This window comes from Rhinolophus ferrumequinum, chromosome 9 (assembly GCF_004115265.2).
Source record: "Rhinolophus ferrumequinum isolate MPI-CBG mRhiFer1 chromosome 9, mRhiFer1_v1.p, whole genome shotgun sequence".
Lineage (NCBI taxonomy): Eukaryota > Metazoa > Chordata > Mammalia > Chiroptera > Rhinolophidae > Rhinolophus > Rhinolophus ferrumequinum.
Window position 1 is genome coordinate 13,706,242 of NC_046292.1, and position 24,007 is coordinate 13,730,248.

The following is a 24,007-nucleotide window of genomic DNA, read 5'->3' on the forward strand; positions in this document are numbered from 1 at the left end:
AGGTGTCCTTTAAATGCAGCTCTACTTGGTGAGAGGTCTGGGCAGCTTGGTTTCTCTTCTCTCCTGCTTGCTTCTGGCCCGTCTTTGCTCATCTCTTCCCCATCCCCTGCTTGGCTTCTTTCCCAGTCTGATTCTCCCCGACGGGCACACACTTTTGGCAGCCTCTGGCTGAAGGGCTGAATCTTATACTAATCTGTTGCCATGGAAATTGTAGCCGCTTGTTTCTTAGTGTGGTGGTGATGGTGGGGCAAAGGTGGGGGAAATCCCAGTCTCTGATGAGGCACAGGGGTTAGAGTTCCCCTAGGACCCAGCAGCAAGGGCTGGGTACCAGCTCCCACTGAGGCCATCCTAAGAGTGACAAGTCCCTTTCTTCTCCCACACCCTAGTACTACCCCAGGACCTCAGACCCAAAGGAAACAGGAAGGAGGACCCCAGCCCCTACCCCAAGGAATCCCCATTTAACGGGGAGGTACAGTCCCCTTCCCAACAAATACTTGATCAAGATGAAAAAGACCCCATGGTTAACTATTGGCCTAAAAATCTGAGAGGCACTTTCTCTCCGTTACACCTAGTAAGTACCTTTACTCCCCCATGTCCTCCTCTACCAGACAATGTATGTGTTGTCAGAGGCACAAAATTCATTTTAATTAATTTAATATTCTTTAATTACAAAAATGATACTCAGTGTTTGAAATAAAAACCCTCGAACAGTTCAGTTGGGTATAAAGCAAAAAGTACCCCTTCCCAGTGCCCAGACCCACTTGGTTTTGAGAAATACAAGAAATATTACACACACATACTCATATGCAACACACGTATACGTTTTAAATAATCACGTATACAAACTTCTCTCCGATTTACTTTTCTAATGTCTTCCTAATTCACTTTTTTATATACAGTAGAATTACTCTTTTTGGTCAACAGTTCTATCAATTCTGACAAATGTATATTTGTCATACATGTAATCATGTAGTCGTGTAACTATTTCTCCAATCAAAATACCAAACAGTTGCAACTTACTTTTTTAAGATAAGTTTTATTTTGGACATCTTCCCATATTGGTATGAAAAAAAATCTGCCTCTTTCACGGCAGCGTTGTGTGGTGTTCTAGCGCATGGATGTCCTATAACTTACTTGTCAACATTTATTGAAGGACATTTAGATAGTTTCCAGATTTTCACAAAATCTTGTTCACAAACAATAGTGCACCAAATATACAGCACGTGTACACAGACGTTTGTATCCTTGTGTGTTTCCACAGAATTCGATTCCTGAAAGTAGCGTCACTGGGTCAGAGGAGCTTTAGCCTGTTTAAGGTTGACGGATAGCACATTGCTACATTGTTCTCCCACCAACAGTCCATGAAACACCCTGTTTCCCCACTGACCACATTGGGTGTCATCAAACGTTTAAATATTTGCCAATCTGGAAAAATGGGGGGAAACTGGTACTTATTTTAATATAGAGCAATGCTCACAAGGCTGAGCAGTTTTTCATGGGTTTATTGGATACTTTCTCTGTAAACTACCTATAAATGCCCTTAACCCATTATTTTATTATCTCCCCCTCAGCAGTGACTTATAAGAGCACTTTCTTGACAATGGTCTTTGTCATGCATGTTGCAAATATATTTCCCAGTGTATCTCTTGCCTTTTGGTGTTTTTTGTATCAGCACAAAAAAAGACCGATTAAACCCACAAAACAGAACAAAAAGTCCAGAAATAAAACCAAATGTGCACGAGAGCTTTGTCAGCACAGAGGTGGGGAATTGATAACCCCTAGAGACTCGATAAATGAACCGTATTCAGTAAGTGGTGCTGGGATTTGTACTATTCAGAAAATCATGGAAAGGGCTGGTTCCTATTTCCTTATACCAAAATAGATTTCATGTAAATCAAAGATTTAAACAAAGATTTAAAATCACAAAAATTGTAGAGGAATTTTTTTTGAGTGGGAAAGACCTTATAAGCATGACATATGAGAAGACATAAGGAAAAAGTTAATTTTAAACAGACACAAAAAGTTTTAAATTTTATGGCAAAAAAAAAATGAGTTTAGAATATTATCCATGGTATGTGATTTTCCATGGTTTTCCATGGTTTGGACTTGATCCATGGTTTGGGATTATTTGTGTTGATGTTTCTCATGGGTAGTGAGAATAAGTCATTTGTCCTTCGGTACTGCAGGGGACAGTCCCCCAGGAGGAGCTGGGGTGCCTAGGAAAGAGCTGTGGCGGGGATGGAGGCAAGGGGGACCCCACCAGGAGTACAGCCTCCTCCTCTTCCTCTTGCACTCTTAGCCCTTCCTGAACAGTGGCCCGGACCTGAGCCAGGGCCCCAAACTCCATGGCCCAGGGGCCCGCCGGCCTTCTCTGCTGCCCCAAGGCTGCCAGCCCTTCCTGCCCTATAGCCAGGAGACCCCGGCCTGGAGCCCCATGAGAGAGCTGGATCTTGGGTCCAGTCTGAAGCCTGCCTCAGACTACCGCAGCCCTGGGGACCTGGGTAAGTGCCTGCAAATTCTGGGCCCTGACTGGGTGGGCACTGGGAGGTCTCCTTGGCTGTGGCCTACCTTCAAATGACAGGCCTAGAGGACAGATGCCTATGTCTGTGCCCTTTGGGGGTGGGTGCAGGCTGCTGTGCCCCTTCTCTCCGTGAGGACCTCACCAACCTCAGCCCTGTACTGCTTCCCAATCAACCTGGCCGTGGCTGCCTGTCCTCCCAGATGGACCCCTGCAGCGGCATTCGCCCTCCCATCTTACCTAAGCACCTCAGGTGCTGGGTTCCTGGGAGGTGGGTCTGTCTCACTCTCAGGGACAAGCCCAGGCCACCCCAGCTGTCCCAGGGAAGGAGTTGTGTATTCCCTGGGGGTGGGGGTAGGGGTGCTCTTGCTTAGCGGTGTCTGCGCCCTGGGAAGGGATGATGTCCCCTACGGGTTGGTCCTCTGTCCCTCAGCTGAGAGCACAGACCCCTTGTCCTTCCGTCCGCAGAGCCGTCCCATCACCCCTCCGCCTTCGAGAGCCAAACGTCTTCGGACTGGGAGACCCTGGCCGAGTCCGAGGACCAGGCCAGTCGTGGCCGGCCCGCCACCCCAGACCCCGTGCTGGGCAAGGCCGTGGTCAAGGGTCTGCGCGACAGCCAACGTCTGCAGTGGGAGGTGACCTTTGAGCTGGGGCCCCCCGGCCCAGAGCGCGGCGGCGGGCGCGACGCCGACCTGTGGAGCGAGACCTTCCACCACCTGGCGGCCCGCGCCATTATCCGCGACTTCGAGCAGCTGGCGGAGCGCGAGGGGGAAATCGAGCAAGGTAGGGTGCGGAGGGAGGGGGGCTCTGTGCCCGCCTCCGGGCCCCGCCCCCGCCTCAAGCCCCGCCCAATGCCCATCCCACTACCCCCACGCCTGTGATAAGCCCTCCTCCTCCCGCTCCAGCCCCTGCCTTCTCCCCACAGCCCGGCCACCGCCCAATGCTCCGCCTCCCGAATGCATAGGTCTCAGGTGCCTCCCCTCACCCCCAGGACACCCCTCCTCCAACACACACACACACACACACACACACACACACACACACACACACACACACACGGCCCAGGGTTCCATTCCTTCTGGATCCTCCCCCATCCCCCTGCCTCTAGGCGCCCCTCTCCCCCCAGCACTGGTCTTCTCCACCCCACCCACCCGGCCGGTGATCAGTGGTCGCCTCTCTTCCCTCCTTCTCCTCTGTTACAGATCCCCCACTTCCAAAGGCTTCTTCCTACAGCCTCCTCTGAGACAGAACAATGGGGACAGCCCTGCTTCTCTGGGACCACACCTACCTTCCCACAGAACCCCCTAGAACAAGTCGGCCATCTCACTCACTCATCAGTGCCACTTACTGAATGGGGACCAGCTGGGGTCTAGGCGTGGGGCGGAACAAGCAGTGACCACCACATCCTTGCCCCCATTTAGGAGTTCTTGACACAGACTAGCAGGGAAGCCGACATTAACCAAATAAGTATACACACAATTAATTGAGTGCCTTTGTCCCAAGTGCTATTAAGAAGAAATACAGGGATCCAAGAGATTGTGGAACAGGGATGGTGGGGGAGCTAATTTAGTTCAGGAATTGGGGCACACTTTCCAAAGAAAGTGACTCCTGGGAACCTCATGGAATACACTTGAAGAATACATAGATATAGATGTAAATAGAGAATATTTATATTACTTGTTATAGTGCATTCTTCATTTATATAATAACATTAGGTGGTTTATAGTTTATGTTATTTGTTTTTTTATTGTCAATACTTCAGAAATAACAGAAGTAAAACCAAAGCATCACTGAGGTAGTAATTAGTAAAAGCTTATTGTGCACACACCAAAAAGACAGTTTGCAAACGGAGAGTTCAAACCAAAACATGGAATGAAGCTCAGAGGTATATTATTATAAAGCAGCTTCTATAATGAGAAAGCAGTGACAGTTAATTCTTCACGGTGATTGGTTATACTACTGGAATTTTCAGTGGTTACCTTATATTAACCTTGGGAAACTTCAAAGTTTGCTTATGATTTCCAGAGGCATAAGCAAGAAATGACCCAGGTCAAGTTAGTCTTGCAAAATAAGCTAAATTCAGCTTTGTTTATATGACTAAACTGGTTTTGTCTGCTCAGGGAATTTTCAAGGCTGGCTTCTGTTTATTTTTTAACATTGTATAATATGTTATTTTTTCTTCCCATGAGCACTTCACCTTACAGTTTACAAAACATTTGTCCATCCTTCTTGTGCTTGGCTCCTCACACAGCCCTTTGGAGATGGCAAGCCACAGACACTGCTCACCTGTTCAGTGGAAAGAGCTTGGGCTTTGGGGTCAGACCATCCTGAGTCCTGATCTTAGATCCCTTATGAATTCGCTGTGTGACCCTGTGCTCGTCACTTTCCCTCTCTGGTTTTCAGTCTTCTCGGCAATATTGTCCCCCTGGGCCATACCAGTGGTCCCCATTCAGCCAGGAGGTTGATGGAAGTCCTGCAGGGAGATTCTCAACAGACAGCTACAAAATGAAAATAGAAAATATAGACAACACAGAGGATTTGGGGGTTTTTTGGTTGTTGTTGCTGTTGTTTTTGTTTTTAGTAACAATAAACTTATTTAAGGAAAGTAACTGTCTTTTTTACTCTTAGCTGTGTTACATTAAAGTGTTTACATTAATGTAAGGGGTTAATTTGGGGGGTTCTTTAATGTCCTTAATTGGCACATTGGCAACCCCTTGATTTTAAGGCGTTATTGAATCCCAAAGACGGGGACCACTGTTCTAGCCTTCCTTTTAGCTTCCAGAGCTTCCGAGTCAGGCAGAACTTGGCGTCTGCACAGCGACCCCAGCTTCTCCCTCCACAGGGTCCAGCCGTCGCTACCACGTGAATGCCGTGCACACCAGCAAAGCCTGTAACATCATCAGCAAGTACACGGCCTACGTGCCCGTGGACCTGAGCAAGAGCTGGTACCTGCCCACCGTGGTGGCATATCCCAACTCCGGTAAGGCCAAGCAGCCCCCACGGGCGCACAGACCTGCAGGGAGGGCAAAGAAGCAGAAAGGCCCGGCAGTGGCTGGTTTGGCAGCCATGGGCTGGGAGACACACGACCCCCGTCCCGCTTTCTGCAGAGGGCTGTGAAACCATCCCACTTCCTTATTCCCACCAAATGAATATGACTTTACTGAATTTTTCCCATTAGGACAATGATAGGTGCTCACTGTAGAAAATTCCAAAATATAGAAAGACATCAAATGAATAAAAGCCACTGGAAGTGACAGTATCCAGGAATGAGTACTGATTACTTCCTTGGTATGACCATCCTTCCAGACTTCTCTCTATGGCTATCTACATGTAGAGAAATTAAACACACACACACACACACACACACACACACACACACACATAAATTTGCATGAATTGGACCATACCAGTACATGCTATATCTTACAAAATATGGAAAATATCTTTCCATGAAGGTGAATCTATATCATCATTTTAACAGCTGCAGCGTCTTTCACTGAGGGAAATTTCATCATTGTAACAGCCAATTAGACAGAGTTCCAAGGCACACACACACACACATATATATATATATATGTGTGTGTGTGTGTGTGTGTCTAATATATATATTATATATATAATTATTTAATCCTCAGAACAGCTCTGCAAAGTAGACACTATCTCCCCCATTTTACAGATGGCGAAACAGAGGCAGAGGGGTGTACATAACTTGCCCAAGGTCACATAGCAGTAAGGGGCAGAGGTAGGCTTTGGCTCCAGAGTCTGTGCTCTGCCCTGATCCTCTCCACTGCTTCTTAAGGTTTATCAGAACTATTTCACCAGCTGCCTGTTATTAGACTTTCCATTTGTTCTCTTTGGATTACCGTAAATGATGCTGCAAAGACATCTTTATGCACCTGTCTGATTATCTGTTCAGATTAATTAACTCTCAGAAGTAAGATTGCCTATAAGATTGTCCATTTAAAGTTGTGATATAGGTTACCAATCTGGCCCTGTCCCAAAGCTTATTCTGATGTCCATCCTGGCCAACACTTTCTAAACCCTGTCAGTCTGATAGGTGAGGACAGAATCTCTCTTTGGGGAATTTGTTTAGTTTTTTGTGTGAGATACATTTCATGTGTCTGAACTATACAGGTATACTTTTTATTTCCTGCATCACATTTTCTTGTCTTTTGTAGTTCATTTCTGCTCTCCTTTCCTCTCCGCTCCCCTCCCCTCCTTTCCCCTCTTCTCACTTCTCCTCCCCTCCCCTTCTTTCTCTCTCTGTCTCTCTCTCCTCTCTCTCTTTCAGACCTCCAGAAAGAATTGTTTGGAAGCAAAATTTGCCTTTCCTCGTTTCTCCTATCCCCTGCACTTTTTGGGTTGTCTGTGATACCAAAATTGTCAACGACCCATTGCTTCCCTCCCTTTCTCCCTCAGTTGCTCTCATTTCAGACGGGCCAGCAGCCCAGGCTGTTGCTCCGCTGGCCATTCTCACTCACTGGGCGTTGTCACCCTGAGTGACATGCTCATTCAGGATGGCTTTCCCTGCCACCCACCTCTGACCATCCTCCTAGTGTCTGTAGCCACAGTCTGGATGTTTTGGGGACCTGGCATCTATCTTAACCCAAGTCCCACAGTCCCCTAAGATCTGGACCAGCACTTCCCAAAGTGTGTTCCAGGAAACTAGAACCCTAGTTCCCTCTCTTGCTACTGGCCAGTCAGCACCAAAATAGGAAATACCAGATCAGGAAGTAACCTTTAGGAACCACTGAACTAAATAAATCTCAACAGCTTTCTTTACTGCAGAACTTCTCAGAGCCTTTAGGATGTTAATATACATCAAGAGACAGCTTCTTCAAGGTTTATTTCCCATTCCCTGAGAGTGCAGTTCCCCCAAACAACTTTAAGGTGCTGTAGCTTCACTTCTCTTCCATCCACCCCCATTGGTGATGCCCTGGGACTCCAGGGAATCCTGTGGGAGGGGTTAGTGGGACCTGGGTCTCTGAGACAGCAAACTGGGAAAGAAGAAAAGTGGGGTATTCCTGAGAAAGCCAGCCTTTTAACTAACTAGAAAATATTGCGGAGTTCTGAACATTATCTCAGCAGTAGTGTTTACCTGGCAAGGTAGGGATTATCCCCATTTTTCAGATACAGAAACTGAGATTCAGAGTGGTTAGCACCCCATCCAGCTACTAAAAGCTAGGTCTGAGGTTCAAACCCAGGTCATCCTGGCTCCAAAGCTCCTGGTCATACCTTGGACAACGCCTTTCCGTCTTTGACTAATTGACAGACTGAAGTCAGAATCACTCCTGCCAGCTTTGGGGACGAGGCAGAGGACTGGCACAATTGTACCCACCTGACCCCTTCTCCTGTCCTCATGCAGGTGCTGCATTGCGGATGGTCAGCTCTCGGGTCCTGACCCGGCAGTGGAGGGGCCCCTCTGCTGGCTTCGGACAGTCCCAGACCATGCTCAGGGAAGACTCGGCAGCAGGAGACGGCAAATTTCAGAACCTAAGTAAGAGCCACCTCGGGCATGTTCTGAAGCCTGGGACCTGAGTCACAGGACCCTCGTGTCCAAGACCCTGGAGACCTCTGTCTGAGTCTGCGCTCTGGGCCCTTGCAGGGCCAGGGCAAGACCAGGCCTCCCAGGCTCTCTGAGGCCTGAGAAGGGCAGAGGGGCGCGGCACGGCCCAAGCATGCCGCCAAGAACACGGCTTTGCTGAGAGCCTCCTGGAACCTGACAGCTGCACGGCCTCCATGCCACCGTGTCTGCGTGCGCATGCCCTCCCTTCACTTCTCCCCTTGAAGGTCCACCAACCCCGGTGGCTGTTCCCTGTCTCCAACCTCTGAGTGCTCCCAGGCGCCAAATGCCAGGAAACCTAATAAATAGGGGGAAAGTGAAGAGCAAAGAGGCAGGTCCATCTGTTTAGGTCCCTCCATCTGCTTTGTTCAGGATTCCCAACAGCTTCCTTTCTGCCTTCACCTGATTTCATTGTGCCTGCGGCGTGGGTCCTTGAAGATCCATAATTTGACCTTTTTGTAACTGTGCACTAATTCACAGGATGGCTTTAACCCTCTGTGTCCTGGAAGTCTGCATGTGTTTCGGTCCCTGTAAAGACAGCCTTACTGCTGAACTAGTCCTAACCTCTTCCTTCATGCCCTTGTCTGTACCATGAGGATCTCCTGCCTTCTTCTGTGCATGGGGAGGCAGGACATCAGAGGTCCCACCTGGCCACTAGCCCAGACACCCAGATCATAACAATTTCTTGCAGACACTGATGGGTTAAGAGAGGAACTGTGTGTGAGGGGGTGGAGGAGCTCTTTAGAATTAAAGAGTTCTGCCAACTCATTGGTTCCTTCAGAGCCTCCAAAGCTGGGGGAACCTGCTCTACCCCTGAGCCAGGCTGAGCTTCCAGTCTAAAGGAAATTTCTTCTCTCCCCTTTTCTTTCTCCATAACTCAGCTTTCAGTGTCCCATGCTTCTACCGAAATTCACAGATCCCTTCTTTTCAGGTGTCCTCTGATTTAGACCCAAGTGTCTGTAATTTCTAAACTTTTATTCTATCCCAATCCCTTTCCCTCCCCAAAGGGGACAATGGCTAACACGTACTAAGAGTTTTCTGGGTACTGGGCACTGTCCCAATTATCCATGACTCCTGACAATCATCTGAGATGGTTTCTTTTCCCCATTAAGAGCTGAGGAAACTGAGGCTCAGAGAGGTTGAGTGACTTACTCAAGATCACACAGCTGACACATGGTAGAGCCAAGACTTGTACCCAGGCAGTGTCTGGCTCCAGAGCTCATGAGCTTCATTCACCACCATGCTATTTGCCTCCTGGTTGCCTCAGGCATTCAGTCACTAGTTCACTCCCATGCTGCCCCACCGAGCACCCAATGATAAACAGAGCTTCTTGGCCTTCACAGAGCTACTAAAGGTCTCATAGGGGACCAGGGGCTTTGATGAACATATTTATTCCCTGGTTTGGCTTATTCCCTTATAGTCTATTCCCCATCCCTCTCCAACCGTTGAAATAATAATCGTAAGAATCATCATCCCGATTACACATTTTGAACAAACTATGTGCAATTATTACCCCCATTTTACAGATGGGGAAATTGAGGCTCAGAGCCCTCTGACAAGTCAGTGCCATGTTCTGGTTCCTCCTGGAGAGCTGGCATGAGCCCCTCCTCAGTGAGGCACAGACCTGGTGAGCACATGCCCGCCTCACCCCCACCCCCAACTCCCACTCTCAACCCCTGACCTCCTCCTGTCTGTGATGGGTCTGTAGCTCAGGGCTTTCTTGAGCACTTACCACAAGCCAGGTACTAAGCACTATCTGTGTATTATCTCATTTAATCCTTACAACAACACTGAGAGAGAAATACTATTATTTGCAATCAAAACTTAGGAAGGAAGTAACTTTCCCAGGGTCACACAGCTAGTCAATGGGGGCATTGGGATTGGAACCCAGGCATGTCTGACATATGGTGGTGCAACTGTGGTATCTTTGGAAGATGAAGGCCCATCCAAGGTCAGGGGATGGAACCCCTGACTTTGCTCTCCCAGCCCACCCTCAGGTCCTGTGAATTCAGACTATCACTCTCCTTCGGGGACAGAAAGGAGAGGTCAGGTCTCACTGGTTTTCCTCTGTCGTAGATGTGAAGGAAAGCCCCACTGCGCTCTCCACTGAGACCGTGTCCCCAGGTTACAAGATGTACGCTGCTTCTGAAGGTAAGTGGACGGCCAGCCGGCTCTCTCCTTAGTGAAGATAATGATAGTGATGGATCCTTGGGCCAGGAGAGTGTCTTGGCCCAACAAAGTCCGCAGTGGCTCATTTATCCCTCAAAACGGCCCTTTGCAAGATAAATAAGAATAGCCCTGATTTAAAGACAAGGAAACTGAGATTCAGAGAGGTGCAGTGACTTGCCCAAGGTCACACAGAAAGTCAGTGACAGAGCCAGGCCTGGAACAGGCCTCCCAATTCCCAGCCGAGGGACCATTCTACCACCTCACTCTGCCTGGAATCCTCCTGCAATGTGCCAGGGAAGGAAACTCAATGTCCCCACTCAGCAATGAAGGGGATTGATGTGAAGCTGTCACTGTCCCCACAGGTAACCTTCCAGAAGATGCCAGGGGCTACCAGCCAAGGAAACTTGGAGGCCTGTTTCTTATATGTGGACCCACATATTTCACTCCTCCCCATTCTGACTGAGTCAGAAACAGCCCTGCAGCCTATTGATTAGCTCAGACCCCTAGGGACGTAGGCAAGACCCTGCCCCTGTCTGGGCCTCTGCTTCCCTGGCTGAGCAGTGAGCTCTGGGACAGGGTCCTCTGTTAGCCCCCAGCTGTCATTCTGTGACTCTCCAGGTCCCCTGCACAGTCTGGCCACCAATACCCTTTCTTCCTTGAAGGCCTCCGAGACCCTCTTTGGAACCAGGTACGTGGGATTTCCACTGAGGGTACACTCTACCACCACCCATTTTCCTGGGGCTGTCCTGGCTTGGAAGGCCAAAGGCAGACACCCCCTGACATTTAGACAAAAATGAAAACGTGAACTCTGCCAAGAAGGCCCTCCTACCCAGGGCTATCACTGTCTCCCAGGTGTCCCACTGCTGAAACCTACCCCTGCCCCCCATGTGGCGCCTCTCCCACATGTCTGCGGTCTCTTCGCAAATGCAGCCCCCCTGGGAGGGCACTCTGACCACTGGGCTGAACAAGAATATGCTATCAAAGGAGTGTCATAAAAAGTACACCAGCCTGGCTTCGTCCAGGTTGCTACTAACTGACTGAGGGACTCGGGGGAAATGCACCGCCTCGTGCCTCAGTTTCCCCAGGTGTCAAATGGGAGGTTGGACGAGGCCACCTGTCAGCTCCCTTCTGGCCTGACTTTCAGAGGCTGCTGAGTGGGCACTGGGGGTTGGATAACCGGGGACACCCCCCGGGTGGCTGTGGCCACTCTTGCCTGGCTCCACCCACACAGGCTGAATCTCAGAAAGTCCAGGCTCCTGACACGAGCGGCCAGGGGCTTCCTGAGCAAGCCGCTGACCAAGGCTCCAGAGTCGACTCCCGGGAGCCAGAGCTTCGACTACGTCCCACTGGTGAGTGCCCCAGACCCGTCACTGCACAGAGGGGCCTTCCTGTGAGCCCCAAGCCCACCCCAGCTTCCCGCAGAGGGTGAAAGACCTAGACCTCCCCACCAAGTAGTCAGCAGGGCAGAGGGGTTTGCACGAGTCCTTTCCCCGGGGTCTAGGAGTGTTGCCAGAAACCAGCGCCAGCATCATGAAAATTCTTTGCCATCTGCCACCTTCACTTTAAAAATTCATGGGAATTTTGCATTCTACTCCGCCATCGATGTGTGTCTGTTTTTCAATCCATAAAAATAAGCCTTGAAATGACTCACAGGTGAGTAAAATGAACACCTCAGCGACAGGCTCTGTGTTTAACAAGTGGCTCTGCAGACGCGCTAGCATCCTGTGGCAGGGTGAGAAGCCCAGGTCTGGAGTGGGCGTCTCTGGATTGGGGAGCAAGGGAACATGGCCCTGCCACATCCAGGGCCCAGTAGGGCTTGGGGATCAGAGGGTGCAGAACGAGGACACAGTTTAAGCTTCACTGCACAGCTCTAGGCCCTGCACACCCAAGTACGCAGTACCTTTCCAAATATCCTGGGCAACACAGCACTGCGCATGCATTCACTCAACAGGGATTTGTTGAGCCATGTGCAGTGCTAGACCCTGGGAGACAACCTTGAACTAGAAGGACATAGTCCCTGAGCTCATGGCACTGTGTCTAGGGGAGATACAGAAGGAACAAGGCTATTATGATCCATGGGTGCTGATAGGAGAAGTTTGGTGGGAGAGACCGGAGGCAGGACACATACTCCAGGTTTGCAGTCAGGGAGGAATGAAGCATGGCTTCCTGGAGAAGGTCATGGTTAAGCCAAGACTTGATGGATGAGGAGTTGTGGCCAGCAGCCCAGAGAGGAGAGAGAGAGCTGGGTGGCTGCAGACTAGGGTTGAGGGGGAAGAGTCAAGAATGAACCAGTACTTTGGAAATCCTAGTTTGGACTTACTCTAAGAAATGTGCAGCCGTTGAACTCTTTGGATGGCCTCCAAAGAGTGACATGATCTATGCCTTACAAAGACCCCTCGGGATGCAGGAGAGACGGAGGGGGTGGGGCCAGGGGAGGAAAGCAGAGGCAGGGACACGGCAAGGAGGCAGACGGTGGGTTGCAGAGATGTTTAGAAAGCAGACCTATTGGGACTTGGAAAGTGCTTGGCGTGGAGGGCAGGAGAGGGAGGAGAATTGCCCACAGCCTGCTGGATGGCAATGGAAGGTGCCAGTAGTCAAGCTGGGCCCGCCTGTCCAGAACAAGAGGCAGATTTGAAGTGAAGATGTTGCTTTGGGCTTGGGGAGTGATCAGTCTCAAATGCCTGTAGGGTAAAGGCTGCTCAGTCGGCTGGGGTACACCCCAGATCCCCCAGGTAGGCAAAGCGGGCCGGAGGGAATGAATGGGTGGGCTGTGTGGACCTAGACCTTTGCATGGCCTGGGGCTCCACGGGCTAAAAAGTTTGAGGCCCACTGAGGGGCTTCCCTCCCACACAGGTATCTCTGCAGCTGGCTTCCGGAGCCTTCCTGCTCAACCAAGCCTTCTGTGAGGCTATCCACATCCCCATGGACAAGCTCAAGTGGACCTCGCCCTTCTCCTGCCACCGAGTGTCCCTCACCACCCGCCAGCCTGCGTCTAAGACCCCCTGTCCCCAGCTGTGCACCAGCCCCTCACCTGAGCACGCCTCCTGTGACACCTTCTCCCCCGAGCCTGTGGCAGAGGGCAGGCCCAGCTGGGAGCTCAGGGCTGTGATAGAACACACAGGGAAACTGTGGGCCACAGTGGTGGCACTGGCATGGCTGGAGCACAGCTCGGCCTCCTACTTCATCGAGTGGGAGCTTGTGGCTGCCAAGGCCAGCTGGTGGCTGGAGCAGCAGGAAGTGCCCGAGGGCCGCACACGGGGCACGCTCAAGGCTGCTGCCCTCCAGCTGTTCATTCTCCTGCGACACTGGGATGAGAACCTGGAGTTCAATATGCTCTGCTATAATCCGAATTACGTGTAGTAGGGGAGGAGGAGGCTGGGGTAGGGAAGGAGAAGGAGGGGACCCTTTGGGCCTGGTGGGGAGAACTGTGGAAGCTATAGCCAATATACGGGTTGCTAAAAAGAGCTCTGGACTGGCAATCAGAAGGCCTGAATTCAATACCAATGTTGCTACTACCTACCTGTGCAACTTTAGGCCAGCTCATGCCCCTGTCTGGGCCTCAGTTTCCCCACCTGTAAAACCAGTGGGTGAAGTGAAGGAGTTGGACTAGATGTCTAGAAGGTTCCAAGCTTCCTTTCTGCCCAGACACACAGGCAGCTGTGGGGTTTACTGCCACTTGGGGGTGGGAAGAGAATACAACTTAAACCTGAGTTCTCCCCGGAGGAGGACCAAATATCAGGGTGGATGGGTGAACCCAAAGACCGCAAGTAACGGGAAACCACCTCTGCCTGCTGCACTGTGGGACAGGTACTTGTCTTCATGGTGACAGTCCAGGACCCCTAAATTCGACTTACAAACCAACTGGACAACCATCCTTCCCAATACTTTACAAAAGAGTTACCCAGGGGCCTTTGCTTTGGGCTTGAAAGCCCTTTGTCTATTTTAATATCGGTTTGCAAATTATTTGTGACTTCCTGTCTAAGAAGCAGAAGTGGGCAAGACGAGGGGAGACACCCTGCCAGCTGAGGTGTTAGAATTAAGCCGCGGTCTGGGCAAACAACAGTCCCAACAGGATAGATGTGGTCACAGAAGTCAGTGGAGAAACCAGACAACACCTTAAATAATTTACACACTTTAGGAATGGTGTAGCGCAGACTCTATCCACTCGTGCTGAGGGGCTAGAGAGACACCCTGTGCTGTGCCAGCTGCATTCTGGGCCAGTGGGGCCCTGTCGAGGCCACACTGGGGGGGAAAGAGGCCTTCTTTGCCACAGAGAAGTGCATGGGGCTGCAGTGCATGGGGGCAGCAGTTTCAACCAGGGGACGTGACTTATTCAGTGAAATGAAAGACTCTTGAAGCTTCAAGGCAGAGAGGCCCTGGGGCCTTCCCTCTCTCAGGCCCACCACGTGATGTGGCCCACCACGTGACGCCACATCGTGACGGCTCTGTTACAGCCTTAGCTTCCATTCTGGCCGCTGCCTAATCATCTCTGCCTCTCATACTCCCCTGGACCTCACCAAGGAAGCCCACCGGCTTGGGACCCCAGACTGAATCCACACACGCCGTACACCCCACCTCTCCAAAGCCTTAACCCCTCCTCATAAAGTGGTCCCGTTGGGCCCCACAGCCGTGGTGCCACGCCCCCACAGACGGCCCCCTTCCAAGAGATCTGGGAGGACCCATGCATCAAAGTGACTTGTGGAGGACTTGTGGGCTCTGGCACAAGTCCCAGGCTCATGAAGACTCGAGAAATGCCCAGTCTTCCGCAGGAGCTGAGGGAGAGAGGAGATCGAGCAGAACACCCCCTGGGTATGGAGACCAGGCAGCCCCAACAGCATGGGCCCACCCTCCATGCAGGGCCCTGCCCTGCCCTCCTGCTGTGCTGCAGCGTCTGGGGGGGGGGGCTCACTGCACCAGCCCCTCTGAGGCTCTCACAAAAACCTGGAGATCCATCTCCAAGGAAGGGGATGGGGCTGGAGACCTAACATAAAATCCTATCAGCTGCTCAGCTGACTTCTGTTCTCACCCACTGGGCAGGAACCCAGCCAGTCAATCACCAACACGTGGCCGCACGACCCCAGGTAGGACAGGATGCCAGTAGGAGGTGTTGGCTCCCCACGAGGGATAACAGCTTTAGGCTCTCTTGTTCAAAGCCTTGAGCAGGTATGAGGACAGCCTTGTCATTTCCCTGCTCACCTCCTCCCCCCAAAATAACACGGCTGCGGCTATGCATCCAGCAGCCCCAGCTTCAGGGTAAGGAGGGAAGGGCGTGGCATCCCCTTCGTGGCCGACCATTCATGGAAATAGTGTCAGGCGGAGAGTTGGAACACCTGGCCCTAGTTTGGGCAAGTGGCATGCCTTCTCTCGGTGCCCGGGAGCTGGGGGCTTCTCCCTGCTCTGACTTTCCCAGATTCTCTGCCTCTGAGCTGTCTTCCTTTTAGTGATCATGGATTTGCTCTAATTGTCTGGGTGACCTTGCCCAAGTCACATATGCTCTCTGAGCCTCTTTCCTCCTCTAACACAACCACGTTGAACTGGGCTGGCCAGCCTCCTGATTGACCCGACTCTGGGTCTCCAGACCGAGAATGACAGGGTGGTCAAGGTGGCCCAGCACCTGCCCACTGTGGAACGAGACACCTGAAAGGAGTACCCGAGAAACCCAGCAAGGCTGTGGGTCCACCCTTGTCTCCAGGGAACATACTCAGACCCTGCCCCAGTAGCAGCTGCTGGAGCGCTGGACAACATTGATGCACAAGCAGATGGCTGACCTCTGCCCTCCCTGGCTGCCCTGCCCAGACCCAAAGGTGCAGAGGAACAAGTCCTCATTGATTTCAAATAACCCAAGGGCTTTGGGGGCCATCTGGACAAGAGACAATTTTTAAAGAACTTCAGTGCTTTTGCAATGGCACACGGTATCAGGAATCTGCCCCCAGGATTGCCAAGCAGAGGACTTAAGGGACTAGCTTTAAAGAAAAGACAACCTTAGGTACTTAGCACATGCATCGAAGCGAAAGTGGTTCCAAAGATTCTCAAGTAGGCGAAACATCGCCCCTGCCAACGGGATTAATTTGGATTCATCTGGATTCTTTGTTAAACTAGCCCTTGCTTTCTAGGTCATGCAAAGGGAATTTTGTGCCCAACCTGGCTGAAGAATTAGTGGCACTGTCCAAGGAAGCCGGGCCTTTAGTGGGAAGAACAGTGATCCTAGAGCTGGGGGAATTTAAGTGTGGGTCTAACCACCACCACCAACCACTGTGCTGTGTGACTTTTGGCAAGTTGCTTGCTTTCTCTGGGCCCATTTCATCTTTTGTAGAATGATGAGGTTACACTAGATCAGCATTTCCAAAACTATTCCTTGGTTAGTATGTGAATTAGCAATTCATGAGAAACTATCCTGTGGGCAAATATGCTGGGGAAACACTAGGAAAACAGATTTCTTTAGGTCAGGATGACCCGGTCCCAAGAATACGTGAATGTGTATTGTCAGTCTCCAATGAGGTCATTCAGAAGGTCTTCTCTCCCCAGGTTATTCAGTCTGAAAAATGCTGGTCTAGATCTTCTTTAGGGTTCTTTGGGTACTGACCTTCAAAAAGCTTTTAGTGAGAGCCTACTATATGCCAGGCATACTGGCGTAGCACAGTGAACACATCAGGTCCTTTTTGGAGCTCAGTGAGAAGCGTGTAAAGAATGTCTGCTCCACGAACCACCTCCCCACTCTCTGGAGTTCCAGGTGCATGTGTCTGGACTGGCCATATCCCCAACCTGTGGTCCTACCACCTGGGGGCGTGGCCTCAGACCAGCACTGTCCAGGCACATTCGCACTAATGACCAGCCCCCCTGAGCTCTCTGACACTCAGTGACGGTGTGAGGAAAGCTGACCACAGAAGCACCTGGTACTGTGCAGCCAGAGTGGAGGCAGCGTGGGACTCTGGCAGGAGCTCCTGCTGGGGGCCCCCTTGTCCAGGTGGAGCAGGGGAGTCCCTGCAAGTAAGCACCCCATGGCTCCAGCCTCCTGCCACACTCACAGGCAAGGTCCTCTAAGGAGCTAAGGAGACCATCTCCAGATCTCTGGCAAAGTGCGCCCCACACTTAGGCAGACTTACACTGGACTTGTAAATCAGCAGCACCCGTCTCCAGCTGGTACTTGTGTTTTCCCAAACTGTCCCCTGCCTGTGGACAAAACAAATGTCATTACTGTCCCCCACTGCTATGACTAATGAATGGAGTTCCAAGACTAGCTGCTGGTGGGCTTTCACCTGCTCCTCAGGCATTTGAGAAAGCAAGGGGACACACAGGGCTTTCACCTGCTCCTCATCCTCCTGTCCAGCTGGTTCACCTGGAACAGCTGTCACAAAAGGCTTCTGGAAATTTCTTCTGAATCCTGACTTGCCCCCTGGTGGTCCCCACTCTTAATTGAAGGCTTTTTCTCCCTCTCTCGGCTATTGTTCCCTTTCTCTCTTCCTCGGCAGGGACTCCCAAAGAGAGGAAGTAGGGAAAGGGGTCTCCCTGGATCTGTGTGCAGCCCACCCTTAGCAGCTGGCCGCCCCCTGCCCCTACCTGGCTGGAACCTGTGGGACACTCCAGCGCCTGCCATTGTGGGGTCCAAAGGCTGCCTCTCACTATTGCATATTGGAACACCTCCAAGTGGTCCCCAGATACGACTGCCTTCCACATCCTTAGTGGCCTGGAAAGGGAAAGAGAAGGGCATTGGTACCCCAAGAATGGGCTGTGTGTTCACTGCCACGGCATTTGGGGGATCTTTTTTGCCTCACCAATCTAGCAGGGACTAGAGAAATCAACAGAAAAAGAATGGGTGCATTCCTGAGCTGCAGCACGCTCCACAGCGCCAGTATAAAAATAACCAGGGCAGGGGCGTGTGCAGTGTCTTGCAGCTGGATAACCTGATGGGTACAGGTCTGTCCTGAGGTCAGGAGCTGGGCGGCAGCCCTGGGCTCCCTGACCCCTGTGCTCGCCTGGCCCCCAGCCTGGTGACCTTGGCTTGGCCTTTCAACAGCACTGTCTCCTAGGTTACCTGACCAGGTGGGATTGCTCCTGTTCATGCTGCAAACCTCCTTGGCTCAGAGCCAGCTGTCTTGAGCTTACAGCCGCTTCCCAAGGCAAAGCGCAGGTCTCAATGTGGCCAACTGTGGTGACACACGGTGTAGCTTCACTATTTGCCCAGATGGCTTTGGCTCAAATGGCATGGCTGGTGCTTGTCCCCGTCAGAGCCTCAAGTGCCTATAATGTGTTGTCCCAGCCCCTTGCCTGCTTGCCCCTAATGTCCCCACAGTACCTGTGACACTTGTTCTTGGATACACATCACCTTTTTGCCCGGTAGACGTTATAGAAATCCTGGACATCCACTGTCTAATGTCCGCCCATAATTAGCAAATCACACTCTGGGGTTGTAGGAGTGTGTCTGTCTGTCCTCAAAGGAATGGCTTGTCTGTAAATGGTGGCTACTGTCCTCTGATACGCTTCTAGCTCATAAACACTGTTGAACCTGATGTGACAAAATTATACTTGTGTCTGCTCTTTTGTTCTGCAACTCGACACTTGACTTTCAAACTAGTGGTTCAGCGACCTGTTTGCCTCGGTGTGGTCACATCTGCCTTGGCTTGGGTTCCCCCAGGGTGACCAACCGTCCCAGTTTGCCTGGGACTGAGGCGGGGAGGTCCCAGGATGTAGGACTTTCTGTTATAAAATTGGGGCCATCCTGGGAAATTGGGACAAGCTGGTCACAGTTGTTCCCCCCCAGAAGCAGAGCCTGAGATAAGGACTCAGTGAAAATAGTGTGTGTGATCCCAAGAAGTGCAACAGTGACAGCAATGACACCAAGAAAGGGAACGTTATGAAGCAGGTTACTGCCATGGGTGTGGACCTTCGTCCCACCAGGGAACTCTGGGAAGCAGTGTAGATTCACAGGGAAGGAATGGGGGACGGGACGCACCAGCTCCACTCAGCCGTGGGGTGAGGGTCACTGCCAGGGGCGTGATCTCGTGGCATTTTGGGGCTGCCATAGACAAACAGGCTGAGCTGACTTCTGCAGTGAGAGAAAGCAGCCAGGAAGAGGCACACCTGCGGGCAGGTGTCTGGCCCATGGGCACTGGCCTGAGACGAGCGGAGAGGACACCACAAAGCCCGGACGGCGCCTGCTACAATGTCTCTACAGAGCTGCTTCCACATGTTAGTGTTTCCTCAGAGGCAATGAGTGATCACAAAATATGCTTACTTGAAAATCATCATCAGCCACCATTTTGTCGTGGAACCCACGCAGACTGGCCCCAAAATCAAACACAAGGCTCGTGGAGACATTGTTGAACAGCTTCCCTGGTTTCCTCCAAAGTAAGCATCCCTTTGCAGCCTTCAGGGAGAACAGGTGACTCACATCGGAATTCCCAATAGGCCAAAAACATTGCTGCGATGTGCTACCAGCCCCTACTAGGAACGATTTGAGGAGCCAATAGGCTGGGACTAAAGAGGTCACCGTGAAATAATGTTCCCAGGCATGGCCCTCGAGGATGATGTTCTGCCGGTTAATGAGTTTTCACTGAGACAGACAAGCCTTTTCTCTGACCCCCGCCCCCACCACGACTCTTGGCTGCTGGTGGACCTGAAGGCCCTCTAGCATCTCACTGACTCCTATGAGCCAGACACTACTTCCACCTTTGTAAGAAACTTGCTTCTTTATTGTAATACAGGGTCTCAGCTCCTGCTCCCCGCACAAGAACCCAGGATATGGTGAAGCCAAAAAGGAACAACAACGGAGCCATAGATAGGGGAGTCATACCACTATATTCTCGCTGGCGGCTGGTGGAGACACAAAAGCAAACATCTGCCAGTACCCCAACGAAGGGTCTTCCTGTACCCCAGTCTCGCTGGTGGCCTGATGAGACACAGGAAGTAGGATCCACTTGATCTGCAATCCTCAATCCCCTTGATAACCGCAATCCACTGCTTGCTAGCATAGCCTCGGCAGTTATAAACAAAACAATAGTGGCGAATGGCCAACTGGTTACAGCTGATGGCCATCTGATCACAGCTGGTGGCCATCTACTACCCCAGCCAGCACCTTTCCACGTGAGGCCGAGAGCCTGGGGACTGCTCTCTGGGACTCTGTCCCGAGCCAGACACTACTTCTACCTTTGTAAGAAACTCATTTCTTTATTCTCTTCTCCCATCGTGCATCTGATAAAAGCCAAGTGTGTGTGTGTGTGTGTGTGTGTGTGTGTGTGTGTCCTGCTAGAATGACAATGAGGGTCTCCTAGGCCCTCACACTATGAAAAACATGGTCAGAAAAGCAGGGACTCAGGGCCCCTGGGTTCTCTTGAAGAACTCTCTAGGAGAGAATAAAGTGAGCCCAGTGGTTTGGGTCTCCTGGTCTCCTGGACTCTTCTGTGGTTGCCAGTCCCCTCCAAGGCACTGCTGGCCCCCTGGGAAACCCGAGTTCTCTTAGGCTCAATTAATTTTTATCCTGGTCTGAAATGGGGAGAAAACATTGAGTCCCAGCCTGGCTCTGCCAAGCTCTCTTGTTCTGCCACCAGCAGCAGTGGTCCTCATTCCCGTCTGAGCATCACCTAGAATCTCCCAGCCAGGAATCCTTCCTGGCAGCATCCAGACCACCCACCCAAAGTCCAGCTCCGCCAAATCCAGGGTTGAAGCAAGAAAGGGACACATCCTCCACGATATAATGAGACAAAAGTAATCTTCTGGGAGGCGTCCTCTCCCAGCTTTGGGTGGGGAGGGGCCCTGGAGACTCAGGATGGTGGTCATCCCAGTTCCTGAGCCCCCCAATAATATCTAGAGGGAGAGGAGTTGTCTGTGATGGCTCCCTTAGCCACCCCCAAGCAGCACTAACCATCCCCTACACTACTCTCAAGCTCCAAGGTCCTCCAGGTTGCAGATACGGACCCTCCCAGGCACTGACCCGGTTCTGTTCTATCCTTCATTCTTGGCTTCAGAATCTGGGGTTTCCCCAGAGCAGGAAATCAGGGGCTGTTTGCACAAATGCCTGGGCACTCAGAGCCTGCAGTACAGTTCTGATATCGTCCAGCAGAGGGCGCGGTGGGCATGCATTGCCTTCCAAGCCCGGGGCCTGCTTAGACAACCTTTGGGAAAAGAGGAGCAGCAGGGATGAAGGGAAGCTTTAGAAGCTATTCCTGTCCCCTGTCGACAGTCTTTTCTCTCTGCTAAAAGTGGGTGGTGCGTGATGGCTAGTTAGCCCACTGAAAGGCTGTGCCGGTCACACGTTCACCTGTCTGTCCGGGCACTGGGCTAGCTCACCGGGGACCGGAAAGGTGACTGCTTAGTCCTTCCTTGCTCTTCCCACTTCCTCCTCTTCTCCACTAGCCGCCCCCCCGCCCCCCGTGCCTTCTCCAAACCCATTTTACTCAGGAAACCTTCCCAGGCCTCCTCTCAGCAGCAGCTTCTTATGGGAGATTTGATTCCTGTGTGTATGTGTTATTCTCCATCTCCCGCATCGCACTGGGAGCTCCCGATCATACGTGGAGGTCTCTCCCAAGGTGCAGATCTTATCTCCTCCATCAGACCAGAGGTTTTCCCAAATAGGGCTCTGTCTCCTCCATCGGACTGTGCGCCCTCTGAGGCAGCTCTTGTGTAGCTCCAGTAGCACCTGTGTTAGGACTCTGTCCACAGACAGTGACCAGTTTGGGGACAGCCCTCCTCCCCACTCCTACAAGGTGAGGATCCGAGATGCCTCAAAGCCCCATGAGCTTTGCACACTGGCCAAAAGAAAGATGGGATTTGATCAGGCAAAAGACTACCACTTTGGGAAGGAGAAACAGGGAGGCGGCAGGTAAGACTTACAAGGGACTGAAGACAGCAGACCCCCCCTTGTCTGCTGCATACGGTTCCCCTGCCTCTGCAGGCTCTGCACTCCATCAGCACTGTCACCCAAGAGCTGGCCGGCCCTCATCACTGCTCACCAGGACTATTTATTACAAGCCCACCCTATTCTCTCTACCTCCCACTTGGCTCCTTAGAGTCCAGCCTGTGCCATGAAGCTGGAAGAAGCCTTCTGAAACACCTGCAGTGGCTCTCCGCTGCCTGTGCAGAAAAAGTCCAAACTCTCGCCCTGACAGGCAAGAGCCTTCGTCATTTCGCTCAGCCCAGATTTTCGGTCTCATTTCTTTCCCTTCTGGCATGTTACAACCAAGGTTCATTCGTGCAAGAACTAGGAATTGTGTTACTTTATTAAATGCTGGGCCCTGTTCTAGACTGGGGAAACAACAAAACACAAAACCAAGTCTCTGCCTGTCTTAGCTTGCTAGGGCTGCCATAACAAAGTACCAGCGACCAGGAGCTTAAACAACAGAAATGTATTGTCTCCCAGCTCTGGAGGCCAGGAGGGCAAGAGCAGGGTGTCAGCAGGGTTGGTTCCTTCCGAGGGCCGAGAGGGAAGATCTGTTCCAAGCCTCTCGGCCAGCTCTGGTGGTTCCTTGATTTGTGGCAGCGTAACTCCAATCTTCCCACGGCATTCTCCCAGTGTATGTGTCTGTCTTCAAATTTCCCGCTTTTATAAAGATACCAGTCACATTGGATCAGGTTAAAATGACCTCACTTTCACCTGATGATCTCTGCAAAGATCCTATCTCTCGATACGGTCATATTCGGAGGTATTAGGGGTTCAGACTACACAACTAAAACCTCTAACGCATGGGACTGATGTTCTAGTAGAGAGACAGAGAAGAATCACAAAATCAAGGGAATATGTATTAGGGTGAGAGGTGATCGGGCAGCAAAATGAAGCAATATTAGGGGGAAGTGAATAACAGCGTGGAGAAGATGCTATTTATCCTAGGGCAGTTAGAGAAGACCCCTGACCGAGTAACGTAGGAGCAGAGACTGGATTCCACTTGTTCCCCAAGCAAACTGTCCATCTCTTTGCCATGTTTTCTCTGGCCATGATGGATGTTTACCAAGGGCAAACTCCTTCAAAGCTCAGTGTGGCGTCTACCGCCTCCGGGAAGCCTTCCCTGACTTACAACCTGGCGTAGACTCCACCTCTCCCACAGCCCTTTGTACTCTAGGTAAGGACTGTTATAAGCACTTCTCAGTGGTAGTTCAAGGCTGTGTGACCTGAGAGCAGAGCCTGGGCCTCAGTCATTTCTAGGCCCTCAGCCATGCTTAGAACATCCTAGATGCTCAGTAAATGTATGCTGAAGTGCAATGTTAGAGGGTGACCCAATCATTCTATCTTTAGAGAAAATAATCAGAAGTTATGATTTTGCGAGTCCTAAATGTCAGACATGCTTCTAAGGTCTTTCCATTGATTCACCTCATTTGTTCCTCACAACTCTGTGAAGTATCATGTTGGTGTTAGAGATGAGGAAACCGAAGTTCAGAGACATTAAGTAATCTGCTCAAGGTCACCCAGCTAGAAACTAGTGGGGGCAGGATTCACCTAGGTCTGCTTAATTCTCAGGCCAGGTCTCTTAACTTCAAGACATTCATTCATTCTATCTAAATTCACCTGACATCTACTGTGTGCTGGGTAGCACAAGGCCAGGCTAACTGGACCAATTACTGGGAGGGGACAGGGGGAGGGGACAGGGGGGCAGGAGGGGAGGGGAAATAGGGTAATATTTGTTCCCGAGCTTTCCATTTTCTCCCACGTTAGGGGAAGAACTGCTCTTCCATGCTCAGCTGTGGGGACTGAAGACTCACTGTCCTCCTGCCACTAAGTCCCTTTCTCACCACACCATCCCCACAAGGCAAATATAGTCCCGTCCCTCCCA

The 24,007-nt window shown here is 51.3% G+C and overlaps 1 protein-coding gene and 1 long non-coding RNA gene across 2 annotated transcripts in view; one reads left to right on the forward strand and one right to left on the reverse strand.

The window, feature by feature from the left end:
* VWA5B1 (von Willebrand factor A domain containing 5B1) overlaps positions 1-17,530 on the forward strand; it is a 67,031-nt gene extending 49,501 nt beyond the window's left edge. Inside the window, exons 15-22 of the mRNA XM_033113228.1 lie at positions 2,300-2,501; positions 2,987-3,301; positions 5,361-5,498; positions 7,884-8,015; positions 10,158-10,232; positions 10,869-10,938; positions 11,482-11,599; positions 13,104-17,530. Coding sequence (XP_032969119.1) covers positions 2,300-2,501; positions 2,987-3,301; positions 5,361-5,498; positions 7,884-8,015; positions 10,158-10,232; positions 10,869-10,938; positions 11,482-11,599; positions 13,104-13,610 — 1,557 coding nt within the window. The 3' untranslated portion in view covers positions 13,611-17,530. The remainder of the gene's footprint in view (positions 1-2,299; positions 2,502-2,986; positions 3,302-5,360; positions 5,499-7,883; positions 8,016-10,157; positions 10,233-10,868; positions 10,939-11,481; positions 11,600-13,103) is intronic.
* On the reverse strand, positions 4,464-18,642 carry LOC117026478 (uncharacterized). The gene is made up of 3 exons (XR_004423781.1): positions 17,808-18,642; positions 17,354-17,420; positions 4,464-5,016 (listed from the first exon to the last, which is right to left on the reverse strand). It is a non-coding gene; the product is annotated as an uncharacterized LOC117026478 (long non-coding RNA).
* Between the last annotated feature and the right edge of the window lie 5,365 nt (positions 18,643-24,007).